The following is a 17,018-nucleotide window of genomic DNA, read 5'->3' as shown; positions in this document are numbered from 1 at the left end:
GATCCAGGTACCCGGTAGAGGGCGGGGTAGTCGTATCACCTGACCATATATTAGCGGGACCGCCAGTTTTGAATTTTCTGTCGAGATCGAGAATTACAGCTATATGTAAACAACAGGTAAGTTCATGTATAAAACTCCATGTCTATTGCACCAGGTTCTAAACTGATTCCATCTAGCCTGGTATACTGCGTCGGAAGACTTTCTTCTGGGTCGCGCAATACAGTTTTTGCAACCTCCTTTGAAAAAACCTCTCTTCCTGAGGAGTCGCTCGACAGTCTGCAGGCGACAAGCCGTCAGAGCGGACAAGTTCTGGTGGAACCTCAGGAAGTGGGGTTGTCTGAGTAGATCTTTCCTCGACGGGAGGATCCTCGGAAAATCTGCGAGGAGGAGGAGAAGATCTGGGAACCATTCCCTCGATGGCCAGAAGGGAACGATTAGAGTCATCTTGGTGTTCTTGTGGTTCCTGAACTTTTCCAAGACCTTCCTGATAATTTTGAACGGTGGAAAAGCGTAAAGATCTAGGCAATCCCAACTCATTGTCATTGCATCCACCCAAAGTGCCTTGTCGTCCGGATCTGGGGAGCAATATACTGGGAGGCGTTTTGTTCTGTCTGTTGCAAATAGGTCTACTAGCGGACAACCCCACAGATTCCACAATCGTTTGCAAACCTGCGGATGTAAGGTCCATTCCGTGGGCAAGACTTGGTTCTTCCTGCTTAAAAGATCCGCTGTTACATTCCTCTCGCCTTTTATGAACCTGGTCAATAACGTGACCTCGTTCTCTTCCGACCATTCTAAAAGTTCCTTGGTCGTCTGATACAGGGAGAAGGAATGAGTGCCCCCTTGCCTCTTGATATAAGCAAGAGCTGTCGTGTTGTCCGACTGAACTAGAATAACCTTGCCTTTTACTTCTTGCTGAAATTGTATCAGGGCTAGATGTACCGCTTTCAGCTCTTTCACATTTATGTGCAGTTCTTTCTGCTCTTCCTGCCACAGGCCCAACATTCCTTGTTGTCTAAAGTCGCCCCCACCCTGATCCAAGCGCCTGACAAGAGTGTGAGGTCTGGGTTCTTGATAAAAAGAGAAATTCCCTCCTGTAGCCTTTTCCTTGAATTCCACCAGAACAGCTCCTTCTTGATCTGATCTGAGATCTTGAAAAGAAAGGAACGGATGGGTAAAATGTGGCCATTGGCTTTGTAGATAAAACTGCAGAGGCCTCATCTTGAGTCTCCCCAGTTTTACGAACTTCTCCATCGAGGCTAAGGTCCCCAGTAAGCTCATCCACTGGTTGGCTGAGCAAACCTCGCGATGTAGAAAGTCGTCTATCATGCTTAGACAAGACTCTACTCTCCGTATTGATGGAGAAGCCCGAAAAGTCAGAGAGTCCATTCTCACTCCCAAATAAACTATCTGCTGTGATGGTGACAGGGACGATTTCGGAACATTGACTAGTAGGCCTAGTTCCTTTATCAGAGATAATGTCTTCATTAGGTCCTCCACACATTTGGCTTTGGAGTGTGCTTTCAGAAGCCAGTCGTCCAGATACATTGACATCCTTATTCCTTGTAAGTGAAGATTCTTCGCCACCGTTGACAGAACTCTTGTAAACACTTGAGGTGCAGTTGACAGTCCTAAAACAAAGAGCTCTGAACTGGAAAACTTTGCTTTGGAAAACAAACCTCAGGAACTTCCTTGATTCCTGATGGATAGGAACGTGGAAGCACGCATCCTGGAGGTCTATCGAGACCATCCAGTCGCCCGGTTGAAGAGATGCTAACACTGACTCTGTCGTTTCCATCGAAAATTTCGTTTTTCTTTAAAAAAACGTTCAATGCGCTCACGTCTAGAACGGCCTCCAACCTCCCGGACGCCTTTGAAACTAAAAAGAGACGGTTGTAAAACCCCGGAGAGCATGGGGTCAGCACTAACTCGATGGCTTGTTTCTTAGCAGTGCTTCTACTTCTTCTCAAGGGCGCAAAACTTCTGAGAGTCGTTGGAGTATGTTGGAAAAACGACTGGAGCGTCCGATAGAGGGGGCTTTTGTTGGAATGGGATGGAGTACCCCTCTCGGATCACCTGTAAGGTCCAAGGATCTTGAGTGACCTTTTGCCAGGCTTCCGAGAACGACTGGAGTCTGGCACCTACTGCTATGTGGAGGACAGCACACTCATTTCTTTTGTTGAAAATTGGAAGGTCGAGTAGAAGATTTTCCTTTCCCACGAAACTTGGAAAAGGGCCGAGAAGCAGACTTGCCCCTGAACGACTTGGAAGTGTCCGAAAACACCGAAGTTTTGGTGGAAGTAGCTACCGGAGTAGTCTTCTTCGGCTTCTTTGCTGACTGAGCCAACAGGTCCTGTGTAGCTTTTTGTGTGAGAGCTTCAGCAGTCTCTCGAACTAAATCCTTCGGGAACAAGTGGTCCTTCGACAAAGGAGCAAAGAGGAGAGCAGACCTCTGGCTGCGGGAAACACCCTTCGCCAAAAAAGAGCACCAGAGTTGTCGTTTCTTCAGAACTCCGGTTGCAAAAACCGAAGTTAGCTCCAAGGCACAATCGCATACCCCCTTGTCTATGCAGTCGACTACCAAGTGAAATCTGTCGACTCGCGCATCCGCTAAAGTCCGAATTCTTTGACTTTCCTAGCCAGAGCCGCCACTGACCAATCAAGGAAACTGATGACCTCCACAACAGCGAAAATACTCTTGAGAAGATGATCCAACTCTGACTGCGTGAAAAAGATCTTCGCTGATTGAAGAGCTGTGTGACGACTTGAATCCACTAGACTGGAGAAGTCTCCTTGAGCGGAGGCAGACACACCCAAAGAAAAACGTTCTCCAGTCTCGTACCACATGCGGCTGCGATGAGCCAATCTGGAGGGAGGAAGACAAAACATACTCTTGCCTTGCTCTCTCTTGTCTGAGAGCCAGGAATTAATTTTCTTGATAGCCTTCTTGGCCGAAATCGCCAAAACTAGGCGTGTAAAAGGAGCTGGGTCCGAGGCGTTATCCCTCTTAAACTGCGATCTGGGAGAAGCCGGAGTCGAAGGCTTAAAAGAGTCCCCAAAGTTTTCCACGAAAAACTTGAGTAACTCCTTATAACCCGAAGATTTCTCTTTAATTCCTGGAAAGTCCTCTTCTTCTATTTCTACATCTTCTTGATTTCTTCGTCTACAGAAGACACAGGAGACAATTGGTGCACAGGAACAGTTTCCTGACGAAAAGTAGGTCGTCGCGGAATCTAAAGTCTTACGACCATGCCGATGTGGCGCGAATCCGTCAAGTGTGGCGCGAACCAGTCACAAGTGTGGCGCGCGCAAGCTGAAGTGGCGCTGCGCTGTTGAAGTGGCGCCGGCGCCATGCTGAAGTGGCGATTACGTCAACCGAACGTGGCGAATCCGAGCCAGAGAAGAATGCTGAAGCGTCTGGTTGAGCCTCTTCATTGGTGCATGCGGCGGGGAGGCTCTTGAGTCAAGACTTGTGGCGCATTCAAGGAAGTGTCTCCGCAACAGGTGCTCCCCGAAGCAGCACGAGCGCCCACAAAGAACTGAATAAGATCCGCCAATTTGTCCGTGACTTGAGCGACAAAACGGGATCTTGTTGACCGGTAGTAGGAGGAGGCACTATCTGCGATGAGGCTGGACGAGATGTAGACGCTCCTGGAACGGAAACACGCTTATTACGGCAATAGTACGCGTAGGTTCCTTCCGGCGAGGGGCTGATCTACATCAAGAGGAGGAGGAAAAAGGTTCAGGATCCTCCCAGAAGCTACAGCCCGCATGCGGATCCGTCAACGATCTTTTCTCGGAATCGCTGCAGGAGAGACGGCGCGAGACCTCTTGAGAGGGCGAGAAGAATGCTTGAAGCGCCCACTTCGAGGAAGAGTCAACGAATCATCACCACTAGAAGACACATCCCCAGCAGCGCCTTTTCTATGGCGTCATGGAAGCATCCTGGGAATGCACAACAGGAATACTTGAGGGGGTGACTGCTTTGGGAGCAAGCCCCACTCGCCTCCTTTCGGTTTTCGACATGCCCTCTCCTGAACCAGGGAGTCCGACAGAGGTCTAGACCTGGGAGAACGAGTGGGCGATAACAGACACCTCCTCCACTAACACTTCACTTCGAGGAGCCAATTTTTCAATGGCTTGGCCCATCGTCTGGATGGCTGAAAGCACAGCTGAAAATTTAGTGTCCATTTGGACTTTTAACTCTGACACGGTGATAGGATTGGGATCAACAGGGTCGGACAAAGGAGAGTTAATAGGAGAGGGGTTAACAGATTGAATTACCTGCCCTACAGACTTAGCAGATGATGACCTCTATGAAGCTTTCCTAACTCTGTCCTTTTCTAACTTCCGTAGATATTTTTCTAAGGCTGACCATTCATCCGTTGTTAGATGCATACATTCCTCACATGTATTCTCTGAATTACAAAATTTACCCCTACATGAAGAGCAAACTGAATGGGGTCGATAGCCGCCTTAGGCAAACGAGTCCTACAGCCTAAAGCACAATATCTATACTGGGAACCAGAATCAGACATGTTGTACAAAGAATTAATTCCGACCACAAAAGCAAAGCGCTAGCTAGCAAAAACCACAAAGAAATACTTAAGTATAAATTGCAGACAAAAATTCAACCACAAACGAGACCGTGTTACCGGTCTCTCGGCAGAAAACTTAATGGGTTCTAGAACATTGTTGGGATAGTTCCTTGTTACCTATAGAGGGCGCTGGTAGAGGGATCACCTAGATGTTTTTAGCGCTATGCCAAAATTTAAAATTCTGCCGCGTCAGAGACGACAGCTATATGTAACTACCAGGTAAGTCCTATAAGTAAAAAAGTCCTTTCAAGAAGTTTAAAGAAGTTTGTGACAAACCATACTTTCACTAACATAATCAATGTACAATTATATGAACCCTTTCTTTCTAATTAATGTATAACTTTTTTCATTGGGAAATAAAATGGCCCGGTCTAAAAAATATATATATATATATAGAAAATAAAAAAGTCCTTTCCGGAAGTCTGTGAAAAACCATAATTCCATTAACATAATCCAAGTACCTATAGGTCTACAATTCAAAAGTGCTGCCTTAGTAAGGAGCATTGTAGGCTTGGTTTGTTTGACCTTCATGTGAAGTAATAGCAGTCTCTATATTGAAAGGGGATGGTGTGTAATGTGGATCTCAGATGGAGGTGTGGTCATGGAATATGGTGAATGCTCAGTGTGATGTGTGTGACATGAATATTGCTGAGATGATTGCATCATATGCGTGGTGTGAGTGTGATATTGTGTGTTGAAAAAAGGTTACTCCATAACAGTGTTCACAGCTTGCAAAACTAATTTTCGGAATTTCCTCAACTGATCTTCTCTCATTGCATGCATGTCAGGAAGCTCGCTCAATAAAAATTGCTTCCTAGGATCATCATCACTATTCATCCTTGCCCTCTTCATATTGCTAATATCCATAAAACTTTGGTCAATAAGACTCACACTGTTATTTATTTTTTCCATGTTCACTTGCACTACCAGCTAGGCCTAACGCAGTGCAAAATCACAATTTTTTAAAGTAAATACTATTTTTCCTGACTATACAAACCTGAGGTCCTTTACATTAGGAATTACTTACAGTGAAGCTGGAAACAGCCATTAAACTCTTGAACAAGGTGGTTAGGCAGTAACCACCGTCCAGTAGGTGGGAATACCCCCAATTGCCCGCATGTAATCATTCCAGTTTGTCTTTATCCACAAAAGCTTTAAAAGATAAACCTAGTTCCATGACCGTATTGGCCAGGAACTCAAACTTCTTATCGAACCTAGATTCAAGACTGGAAATGGTGTTGAGATCAGAAGCATGAGAACTTGGTAAAGGAGTTCACGGTAATACAGTAGGAGGACTCAGGATGGGAAAAAAAGATGGGATAAGAGGAGAAGAAATAGCTCTACCCTCAGCCACAGAAGGCAAAGGAGTAGCCTCCACGCTAGCTCTATTTTTGGCTATAAGAGCTGCCTTCCTCTTCCTATCTCTATCAAGTTTATCAGAATGAGATCTGTAAACCTTCCATTGATGTTCATCCCAATCCTGGCATTCTGGACATGTAATCTCCCCATTACAATCCCATCCCCTACATTTTATAAACTCAGTATGAGAATCATATGTCACTTTACTTAATCTAGTCTTACAACACTCGGTATAAAACCAAACACTAGAAGAACTAGAATCTGACATCTTAGGGAAAAAATGCTAACCAAAGCTAACAATTCACTAACTGAAAAAAGCCACACAAAATGCGAATACATCACCAATACTGGAACAAAAAATCCAACAAATGACGAAAGGTACTGCCCAAAAACCACCAGCAGAAAACAAATTAAAGTTACCTGCTGAGTTGTACCAGTCAGTCCCAATAGTGTGCAGGACGAAATTTGAATTTTTGGTTTGCCATGGTAGGAAGCTGGTAACTATGTAATTGCTTGTTAAGTCACTTATATAAAATGGTGAGATCTAGCCCTTTCAGCCTTAAAACCTGCAACAAGTCTGAACACTAGCCTTTCAATGAAGAGACTGAAAGGAGCTTGTCTCAACAAAGGTGAATGAGAAATTCTGATCTATTGAACTGATGCTCTGAATGAAGAGACCCCCTTCTACAAAACCAGTCACAAAAAATAGACCAGGGTCATTGCCAGGGTAATGAACACTCTGTTGACACCCTGCAAACCAAGCTGATGGACAGGAAGGCACATCCAGATTGTCCCAGGGGTGTAGGTCTTCTGTCACCGCCCATGGATCTGATACTGAAGAAAAGGTGACAGGAAGTTTCCACTACTGCAATGCCAACTGACACCATCCTTCTCCATTTGTTGACATAAGCCACTACAAGCCACTGCAGTTGTGTTGTCGAAACATCAGCACTATCGAAGGACCTATCAACTGTTCCTGAAATGCCTGTACAGTAATACCTCGATCTTACACAATTCAAGTTGCGCGAATTCACAGACACGCAAACTTTTCATTGGAACCTAACTAATTGTCATACACGATTTTTTCACAGACACGCGACAGCTTTGCCCTACCCCTCTCTTCAAAGGTTTCATGAAAGATCAGGAAATGATATTTGTTTAAAATATCACATAATTTACTACAGAAATGTATGAATTTTGTAATTACAGTTATACAGTAGACCCCTGTATTTTTGGGGGATGCATACCACACCCCCCCACAAATAGCTAAAACTTGCGAATACTTAGAACCCTTCTAAAGACACGTAGAACTGCCTATTTTGATAGTTCAAACACACAAAAAAACTAAAAATGCTTATACACAAACCCATCGTTTGTTGGAAAAAACATATCTCGAATATAGCCTAGCTTACACCGGGCATTCGGTACCATGTGCAGTATACATATATGGTAGCCTACCCTACACTATAAAGTATACTCTCTACATACACAGTATAGTAATTATTAATATCAGCTAATTCTGGAGGTTCATGCAGAGTGACTTATGATAATTCAATACAAAGAGAAATTGAATAACAAACAAGAATTAGCTTAGCCTACACTATGGTATATCGTATACATATACGGTAGCCTAGCCTACATTATACTGTACTCTATATTCACATAACGTATTATACAAACATCAGCATAATGAATATGCATCTTTACCATGGATCTTTTAAAATGTTATCCCTTAGTTCACTGTATCCAATAATATTGTATATATTCTTATATAAATTGTTATCATAGTGATCAGTTTTGGTTTGGAAATTGATTACGCGGCTTGGAAATCGATTACGCGGTGTTTATTTCGCTTTATTTAACTCAGTTCAGAGCACTTTTCTTGCTTCTAGTTAGCATAAATGAATCTCTAGATACTTTATTTATAGGGGACAAGGTTATTTTTCGTTATACAAAGTGTTTTTAAGTTGAAATATAACTTAAATACATCTTGTTGTGAAATTAACTTAGCTATTTTTTTCGTTACTAGATGACGTTGGCCATTTGAGGGGCGTTTGTTTTGAGTAAAAAAAAATCAAGATTCTGTTCACTATTTTCACTTGATTTCATCATAATACGAGCTTTACATGTTTATCGTTTATCGGCGTAAAAATAGCAGTAATGTGTTCTTTCACGCCCAGCAGTTTTGATTAAAATACTTTCTCTCCAATTTTAATTACGGTAGAGTTTCATCCATGTTGCCGATGCACGTTAATTTATAGTCATTAGCAGCTTGAACACTGTTATCTCAGCTTCAGCTACAACTTGCTGCTTAAATTTAGCAGTATATTTCCTTGCCAATCTTTTATCCATACTGAATAAGGGTATAATGTAAAAATATATCAGTCCTATTCTACTTAACTTCATTTGTAATATAACTATGGTAAACGTTTAACTTTACGATGGTTGAAATACAAGCAAAACGGCTGTTATCCAATTCGGTGATAAGCAAAACAACAGTTTCTCGGTCGGTTGCTTATGGCTGTACGCATTTATGCAAGAGTATAACGTTACTAACATACTTTTATCATTCTCTTTTGCTTTTTTACCTAGAAGATGGGATAAAGAGATGGAGGAAAAGAAGGTGGTCTATTGTAATTTGGTCTCTCTTGCTGCCTGATTGTACACTGCTGCCTGCGCCCGTGCGAAATTTTAAAATATTTTATAAATATTGTCGTATCAGTATTAATTGCTTACCCCATTGCAAAATCGAATTATCGTAAGGCGAATTATCATAACTTGAGCACTACCTGAGTATTTTTATAATTTTATCACAAAAAGTGCATTTAGTCATGAAAATGAGATGAAAATACAGTAATTAGTGAATATTTCTCAAAGACAAATACTGTGAATGGGCGAATTTTCAGCGAATAATGTGTATGTGTTCCATAAAGAAATCCGCGAATAGGTGAGTCCACGAATCGTGAGACCGCGAATACGGGGGGTTTACTGTATTATTATTATTATTATTATTATTATTATTATTCAATCTTGTTAATCTTATTAATATTTGAAAATTAGTACCTATTATTAGGTAAATCATTTATTTATCAACAAAACATAAACATACACATATAACCATAGAAATTCTCTCATCTCAGTAAGAGATGAGAGAATTTTTATGGTTACATGCATGTGTTCATTTGTTTGTTGATAAATAAATGATTTACCTAATAATAAGTACTAATTTTCAAATATTAATAAGATTAAATAATAATTATATAATTGTAATTACAAAATTTATACATTTCTATAGTAAATTATGTGACATTTTAAACAAACATCATTTCTTGATCTTTCATGAAACCTTTGAAGAGAAGGGCGAGGGCAAAGCTGCCAAATGTCAATTGTTGCCCCCAGCATGTCAAAGGATTTCTGGTACTATCTCTCTCTCTTCTTTCTTTTTCCTTCATAAATCATGAATTTCCATCTTTTGATATCTAATGTAAGAATAACTTCTTTCTCTCATGTTATTCTGTCTCCATAATAATTCATAAATAGTTTAACTTGATATCTGAAGTAAGGACAATCTCTCTCTCTCTCTCTCTCTCTCTCTCTCTCTCTCTCTCTCTCTCTCTCTCTCTCTCTCTCTCTCTCTCTCTCTCTCTGTTCTCTCTCACATTTTACAACTTATTATTTCTCTGTACATATTTACTTGTACTGTTGACAGTTTAAATTGATCTAATTTTACCTGTAGCGCCTACAAAGTGTAAATGCGCTAGTGTGGCAAATAAGTTCTTTAACATAGAGACATAATAACTAAGAGTTGTATTAGTCCAAATAAGAAACACTATTTGTTCATAAAAAAGCATTTCAAAACAAAGAAAAAGAGACGTAGAATAAAGAAGTTATTAAAAAGAGGTTGAGAAAACTTCTAAAAATAGATAGGTCAGAAGGGGGGAAACAAATTCTCTTCCAACTCTCTATTTTTATGTCAACCATTTATTTCCTTTTTTAAGGGTAATGTATTATGCTAACTTTTAAATGAAATTATAGTAACTTACATTTAAAAGTTAGCTTAATAATTTGGGAGCATGATTAAGGTCATATTTAGTGTTTAAACTTTAGAAAATAAAGTTTATTAGCATTTTTAAAGGCCGTGCTAAACTTACGTGAAAATTCACCTTGGGCGAGGGGTTCTGGAACCTAACCTCATGTAAGTTCAGGGTACGACTGTATTTCCATGCATCTGAAACAAAAGTATCTCTGGAGGAGGAGAGTTCAGAGGAATCCCAACAAGAGGTTCCAGACAGTCATCCAACACACTAGATCCTCACTAACCTCTTGACTCAGGGCACAAGTTGAGAAGGGTCTCAGAGAGGTAACCAATAGAGCTGCAGTTGACACTGAAGCAAGTGTAGGTGGCTTCTCTTGTGAGGCACAAGCTTTCTCCAGGGATAACAGATGACCAAGGACAACTTACCAAAGCCAAGCTGGTTCTTCCTGCCTAGCCATGAACTGCACTGTGACCATTCTGAGCTTGCTCTCTTAAGAGTCTATTGGGAAGGCTCTCAAATCCATGAGCAAGCCCAGATACTTTGTCTGCTGCCTGGGAGTATGATCCGACATCTCAAAATTTACCATGATCCCCAGCTCGTGGCAAAAAGAGAAAAGACAGTCTCTGTCCTGGGGCAGATGCATCTCAGAATTTGCCAGGACTAACCAGGCAACCAGGTAACACAGTAAGCGAGCCCATGCCAGACCCAAGGTGAAAGCCCAGGTGAACACCTGTGGGGCCATTGTTAGTCAAAAGCACATAACTTTGAACTGGTATACAGTCCCTCTAAAGACAAACACAGGAACTTCCGAGAGGCCTGATGGATGGGTACTTCAAAGTACACATCCTTCAGGTCCATCAAAAGCATGAAGTTGCCCTCCCTGATGGATTCCAGCAATGAACAGTTTTCATCCTGAAATGAGTCTGAAGAATAAACTTGTTCAACACAATGAGATCAATCACCAATCTCCAACCCCCAATCATTTTCTCTCTACTAGGATAGAGTGTGGGAAGGCAATGTTCACCTTTCCCTATGTGCCCTCAAGAAGGAAATGAGGGGAAAGCCTGCCCTGTTGTCAGAGCTTGCATTGTCCAAAGATCTCACATGCAACAAACAAACAGGTTGCATATAGCCCCTCCCTGTTTGTCTCCTTGAAGGCATAAGAGGAGGGGCTTTCCTGGGCAACCATGTGCATGTGATTTTGAGACCAAGCAAGCCCAGAGCAAGCAAGACTCACTCTCTCATCCAGCAACAACCCTTAAGGATCATATTTAGACAGGCAGGAGCAGTCCTGTCTTCTAAATGGGTAGGTATGGGAGCACCTGCCCTGCCAGAGGCTTAGCAATTGCATGCAAGTGACTGAGACCCCCTACTCCCCCTGCCCTAAGAAGAAGTACACACACGACTTCACTGCGATTTCTTGCACAGGGGCTTAAACTTCCCTTTCCACCTCTTCCTCCTGCACAAGGGATGAGAAGCCAAGGGCAATGAGGAGAACAAAAACAAGCTTGATAATGCCAGGGGCACTTCTTCCCTATCTTCTCCTGAGGCTTGCTGGTCTTCAACACTATAGGTAAGGACAAGGCAGAAACCAAAGAATGCAAAGCAACCAGAGGATCAGCTACTGAAAGCACTAATTCTACAGTAGGTTCCCCCTCCTTCACAGCAGTCAAGGAAGCCGGCACAGCTGCAGACACAGCAGGAGCAGGGAGCTGACAAAGGAGAGAGCTCTTTCTTCTCCTCAGCCTAAGTTGCCCAGGAACTCTGCAAAAGATGGACTATCAGGGAGGTTCAGTGTAGGGCAGACCTGTTGCTGGTATTCCAAGGAAGATGTTTTCTTCATACCTGGAATGCCAAGATCAGATATGAATGAGGGGACAGCAACTGGTGCACCATCTCCAACAGCAGCATTATCCTCTGAAGAGAAGGTGTGGCCAGACTCCTTCACAGTTCAAGTACTTTAAGCCCTGAGAGGAAATAGTACTACCTACTGGTAGACAGAAGAATAGGAATGGAGGAGGGAGAAAGAAAGGAACCAGAAGGATTTGGCAGTCATCGATGAAACCAGCTTGTCGTTCCTTTTCCTTCCAAACTTCTCCCATTACAGAGCAGTCCAATCAGCACACTCTTTGCAGAGGAAAGAATGCCTTCCCCCTACAAAAGGAACAGTACCAGCGGGGATCTACTATTACAGGGGGATATGAAGTGCCAAAAAGGAGGCCAACACCCCTCACAATGCCACTGATCATCGTTTTTTCTCCACGCTTAAAATAAAAAGCAAAGATAAAAACAAGTAAAAATAAGCAAAATGGAAACCTACTCATCCAACAATCATTCAACGACAGGAGGAAAAAAGTAAACGGTGACGTAAGGCGAGTGAGGAGTATTCCCTCAATCACACCCAACAGCCACCAGTTCACAACCTTGTTACCAACTCCTATATAAAAGGCAATGGTTTATATTTCTATAGAAACAAGTCTTTATGGATTTTTTTTTCAAAATTTCGGTTTAATATTCATACCATTAAAGACTGGACTTCCATGACTTGCCTATGGTGGCATCAGCAATGACAGTAAGTAGCATAAGAGGCTTCCAAACACTTTCATATTAAGTTTCCTCTATGTAAATCAAACACTTTCATATTAAGTTTCCTCTATGTAAAATAACAATGTCTTTCTGGAATTTAGTCTAAGCTAAAGGTTTGACTCTGGTAGCTTAACATTTTCAGCATGTGGTGACTGAATTGTGTTCATATACAATACAATTTAAATAACCATTTTATTACATAAGATTTTCGTTGCATCTCGATTTTGAACAACAACATAAATCAAAAGTACATTAGTTATCCTCTAAATGACTGCTATTTAAGGCCACAGAGCTGCAATCCAATATGGCACCGTCACAGCCAATGACATTCAAGAAACAGCATGTGTAATCATTCCTAAGAGTGTAATTTTGAAAAAAATCACTTAACTAGTTAGCCTAGGATCCGTAGCAGCCACCACATCAGTTCATAAAATTGTGTCTCAGGCTATAAAGAAAACAGATTTTCCAATAATTATCTGCTAGTAAGGACGAGGGTCAGTAATCCAATGAGATTTCACCATATTCAAAGGTCAGGTACTCCAGTTACTCAGTGTAGCCTAACTGTAATTCAATAAAGTAATTCCAAGGCTTGTGCCCCTAACTTTACAAATTGCAGATACACCCCACTAAGCAGCTTTTCACAAAAGATGGATCAACATATCAGAGCAGGTTAACCTAGCCATTGCCTTAGTTTTGGTTGCTAGTTTGGCAAATTTGTCTAGCCAAATGTAAGAGCAACTGCTGCCATAGCCTTAACCTAACCAATATATTTCTAATTCTGTCAAATGTGGCTGGAACAAAATGGTCTCATGTCTCATAATCTAATCTAGTTTGATCACATTTTTATTTTATGAAATTAACATAGGGTTAATTATGTGACACATTAATCTCTCATCAAATGGATACATTTTACCTTCTAAACTATGCATTTCTGATCATTTTGTTTGTTGGGTATTATTTTACTTGAAACTATTATTGCATTTTGGACATGAAAATATAATCTTTCTTTGTTTGAATGCTTGCTTTCAGCATTTTGTTTTAGACACTCATTTTATTAGCAAATGAGTAATTTTAGAAACAGCAGACCACCCGCACCTTCCATCCTACAATATGGGGTCCACAGTGGGAAGTGGGGTTTTTGGGTAGGGGAAAACAAAGTGAAATGCAGTAAACCCCCTGTATTCGCAGTCTCACGATTCGTGGACCCACCTATTCGTGGATTTCTCTATGGAACATATATACACATTATTTCCTGGAAATTCAACCATTCACAGTATTTTTCACTGAGAAATATTCACTAGTTACTGTATTTCCATCTCATTTTCATGACTAAATACACTTTTTGTGATAAAATTATTAAAATACTCAGTAGCACTCAAGTTATGACAATTCGCCTTACAATAATTCGATTTTCTAATGGGGCAAGCAATTAATACTAATACGACAATATTTATAAAATATTTTAAAATTTTGTGCAGGCGCAGGCAGCAGTGTACAATCAGGAAGCGAGAGAGACCAAATTACAATAGACCGGCTTCTTTTCGATCTCTTTATCCCATCTTTTAGTTAAAAAAGTAAAAGAGAATGATAAAAGTATTGTTAGTAATGTTATACTCTTGCGTAAATGTGTACAGGCATAAACAACCAAACGAGAAACTGTTGTTTTGCTTATCACCGAATTGGATAACAACAGCCATTTTGCTTGTATTTCAACCATCGTACGGCAATAAACAATTACCAAGTTATATTACAAATGACGTTAAGTAGAATAGGACTGATATATTTTTACATTATACCCTTATTCAGTATGGATAAAAGATTGGCAAGGAAATATACTGCTAAATTTAAGCTGCAAGTTGTAGCTGAGGCTGAGAAAACAATGTTCAAGCTGCTAATGACTATATATTATCGTGCATCGGCAACATGATGAAACTTGACCGTAATTAAAATTGGAGAGAAAGTATTTTAATCAAAACTACTGGGCATAAGAGAACACATTACTGCTATTTTTACGCCAATAAACGATAAGTAAAGCTCCTATTATCATGAAATCAAGTGAAAATAGCAAATGGAATCTTGATTTTTTTACACAAAACAAACACCCCCAAACGGCCAACATCATCTATTAATGAAAAAAATAGCTAAATTTATTTCACAGCAAGATGTATTCAAGTTATATTTCAACTTAAAAACATTTTGTATAATGAAAAATAACCTTGACTCATATAAATAAAGTATCTAGAGATTCATTTACGCTAACTATAGGCAAGAAAAGTGCTCTGAATTGAGTTCAAAGCGGTAAAATAAACTTACCGCATCATCGATTTCCAAACCAAAACATTGATCACTATGATTGTAATTTGTAATACAAAAGCAATATAAGAATATATATAATATTAATAGATACAGTGAATTAAAGCATAACATTTTAAAAGTTCCAAGGAAAAGATGCATATTCGTTATGTTAATGTTTGTATAATACGATAGTATGTGAATATAGAGTACAGTATAATGTAGGCTAGGCTACTGCATATGTATATATTATATACCATAGTGTAGGCTAAGCTAATTCTTGTTATTTAATTTCTCTTTATACTGAACTGTCAAAAGTCACTCAGCATGAATCTCCAGAATTAGCTGATATTAATAATAATTACTATACCAAGTATGTATAGAGTATACTTTATAGTGTAGGCTAGGCTACCTAGTGTAGGTTAGGCTATATTCGAGATGCGTTTTTTCCAACAAACGATGGGTTTTTTTGGAACCTAACCTCATCGTAAGTAAGATAATACCTGCATAAGCATTTTTAGTGTTTTTTGTTTGTTTGAACTATCAAAATAGGCAGTTCTAAGTGGTTTTTAGAAGGGTTCCAAGTATTCGCAGATTCTAGCTATTCGTGGGGGTGTGTGGTACACATCCCCCAATGAATATGGGGGGTTTACTGTACAAGGACTTGCAGTCCATCAGTAATTCTCATTCAGATTAAAGTAAGGTCAAAGAACATTTTCAAACTGAAACCATGCACAAGAGTAAGGACCTGGTAGCCTAGGTTAGGTTAGGTGTGATTACTTAGACTATTTGCTAATTGCAGAACATGTACTGTCTTGTGTTTGTGTTTATGAAATTAACCATCTTTTTTGTTTTTGTGTTCAACCCAGAAGGACTGGCACTAAACAAGGCAACCACTTGCACATAAACTGGTAGTTACCAAACCTGAGGGTAACAAAGATAATGAACATCAAAAATATTCTATGTCCAAACTGTTACAATGGTTTAAAGTTAAATTTTACCATTTGTTCAAACCAATTCTATTTATGAGGATGTCTTGCTACAATCTATAGATAAACTTGGTGTTACAACCATTCAATCACTGCACCCATCATTCCCTATACTGTCAGTGCCACTGTCTCGTACACTGAACACCTTCAGCTAGCCTATGCATTAATGTAAATCTATATAGGCTAAAAAGATGGTTTCTACCCTATGCTAGGAGGAGCAAGAATATGAGGAACACAGGCTAAGCCAAAACGTGCACTCTACATGTACCACCTGACATAAGGTAAGGTATCTTTTGCGTGGGTTAATGTTGGTAGTTTGCAGAACGATCAGGCGCCCTGAGGTCAGGGCAGGGCAGGGCATGGCATTCTAGAAAATGTTAGGTTTGTTTTCGTCTTTGGGAAAAACAAAGCTCATTTGCTTCGTTTTTCCCACCCTAAAACTGGTGGGCAGCACCATCAACAACAGAAATGTATTAACGTAATGGCTGTGGCAAGTACGCCACTAAAGAACCTGTAGTTTGGTCTAGCCAGCCGAGGCTACATCGCAACAAGTACCGGTAGGTTACTTATACCCAAGTCAGCTCACCGTGCGGGCAGGGTGGATTTGCTTGTATATCGTTGATTATTATATCGACACCAAGTCCGTGGTCCTTCATTTCCAGTAAGGCAGAGTAACCCGCTTAACGACCCTGCTTCACTTAAAATTTCATCAAGGAGCGCGACAGTTTTCTAACCATGGAATTTCACGTGTCAAGTACTGATAGTAGTAGTAATAGGAACCTGCACGGAGAAAGGTGATACCTATTTCCCGGCTCTTCGTATGTGCCTTATTTTTGTTTTGTACATATTTCTTACTCAGTATACTTTCATTTCCTATGAAATTTGAATTTTTAATTCACAAACAAATTTCAGATATTTATTTCACTTTCTGCTCAGTGAACACCAGTTCGAACTTAACTGTATTACTGTATCAACTACATTGGCTTTCCGAATTGTTTGAATGTTGTTTCCTTACATTAGGCTTCTCCGATCTCTTGCAAGTTCATTTGCCGTATACACAAGTAAGTAGGTACATTCTTCACATTAATTGTTAAATCTATATCATACTGATACTCAGAAAATAAGACTTAATTTTTCCTTGAAAGATTTGATATTCT

The 17,018-nt window shown here is 40.3% G+C and overlaps 1 protein-coding gene across 1 annotated transcript in view; it reads right to left on the bottom strand.

The window, feature by feature from the left end:
* The window catches only part of LOC136832819 (rRNA N6-adenosine-methyltransferase ZCCHC4), a 102,827-nt gene extending 86,126 nt beyond the window's left edge, over positions 1 to 16,701 (bottom strand). Inside the window, exon 1 of the mRNA XM_067094439.1 lies at positions 16,448 to 16,701. Within this exon, the coding sequence (XP_066950540.1) occupies positions 16,448 to 16,517 (70 nt within the window). The 5' untranslated portion in view covers positions 16,518 to 16,701. The remainder of the gene's footprint in view (positions 1 to 16,447) is intronic.
* Positions 16,702 to 17,018: the final 317 nt, after the last annotated feature.

Source organism: Macrobrachium rosenbergii, chromosome 50, assembly GCF_040412425.1.
Source record: "Macrobrachium rosenbergii isolate ZJJX-2024 chromosome 50, ASM4041242v1, whole genome shotgun sequence".
NCBI classification, from domain to species: domain Eukaryota; kingdom Metazoa; phylum Arthropoda; class Malacostraca; order Decapoda; family Palaemonidae; genus Macrobrachium; species Macrobrachium rosenbergii.
The sequence above is the reverse complement of the archived record's forward strand: the minus strand, read 5'-3'. Positions and strand labels throughout refer to the sequence as shown.